The sequence below is a fragment of the Blastomyces gilchristii genome (assembly GCF_000003855.2).
Source record: "Blastomyces gilchristii SLH14081 genomic scaffold supercont1.2, whole genome shotgun sequence".
Taxonomy (NCBI): Eukaryota; Fungi; Ascomycota; class Eurotiomycetes; order Onygenales; family Ajellomycetaceae; genus Blastomyces; species Blastomyces gilchristii.
This window is the reverse complement of record NW_003101681.1, coordinates 6,665,398-6,666,314: the sequence shown is the minus strand read 5'-3', so window position 1 is coordinate 6,666,314 and position 917 is coordinate 6,665,398. Positions and strand designations below refer to the sequence as shown.

At 31.0% G+C, this 917-nt stretch overlaps 1 protein-coding gene across 1 annotated transcript; it reads right to left on the bottom strand.

Annotated features, from left to right (window-relative positions):
* Window positions 1–258: 258 nt before the first annotated feature.
* On the bottom strand, window positions 259–489 carry BDBG_01648 (uncharacterized protein; the record flags this gene model as incomplete). The annotated part of the gene is made up of 1 exon (XM_031720424.1): window positions 259–489. The coding sequence occupies one exon, from the start codon at window positions 487–489 to the stop codon at window positions 259–261; it is 231 nt and encodes a 76-aa protein (XP_031576601.1).
* Between the last annotated feature and the right edge of the window lie 428 nt (window positions 490–917).

Sequence of the window (917 nt, the reverse complement as noted above, 5' to 3'; positions counted from 1 at the left end):
TTATAAATATCAATGTTGAAAAAATGTTGATACTTATACATTATAGTGGCATAGCATGATAGTTGAATATATATATATATATTATTCCTGATATTGATAATTGATTACAACTTGTACAATAATTTTTGAAAACTTAAAATTAATTTCAATTATTAACTAATAGTTACAAACTTATAACTAACTAATATAAAAAGAAAAAAACTTTTTCTACTTATTATCTTTCTTCTCTTTCTCATTCTTCTCATCATTCTTTATAATTTACTTCTTATTCTCATTCTTCTTCTTCTTCTTCTTATCTGAGATGATAATCATCTCAAAATCTCTCTCTACTGTCTTCTCTGAGAAGGCTTTCTGCTGCTTTCTCTCAGCCAGGTCAATCTGTATCTCAAAATCCCACATTTTCTGATCTGCTGTCTCAGGTTCCATCTCAGCAGTAAGCAGATTGACATGCTCAGAGAGTAGGGCTGTCTTATCAATGTTCTGAATCATGAAGTGCATTTAAGATCTGAACAAGGCCTCAATTCCCTTCTTCTCTGCCAGCTCCTGCTAATCAATTTGAGAACAGAAGTGTTATCAAAAATTGTTATCTCTTAATAAAAAACTTATCAGTTTTGACTTCTTTGTCTTCTACTTTAATATCTTCTCAATCTTCTTCTACTGCTGCTTATTGACAGTAATGCTCTTCTTCTCTCTCTCTCTCTTTATCTTGATCTCAAATCATTCTCAGAACTTCTTCTGATCTCACTGCTGCTGTATGAGACTCTTTACTGTCTTCTTTTTCAATCTCTCACAGATGGTGTCATCTGCATTATTCCTATACTTAGTTTGATCTAAATCTATCAGAAGTGTTACTTAAAATTGTTATTATTCTACTCTTTTACAGAGCCTCTTCAAGATATCATAATATGTCTTACAAT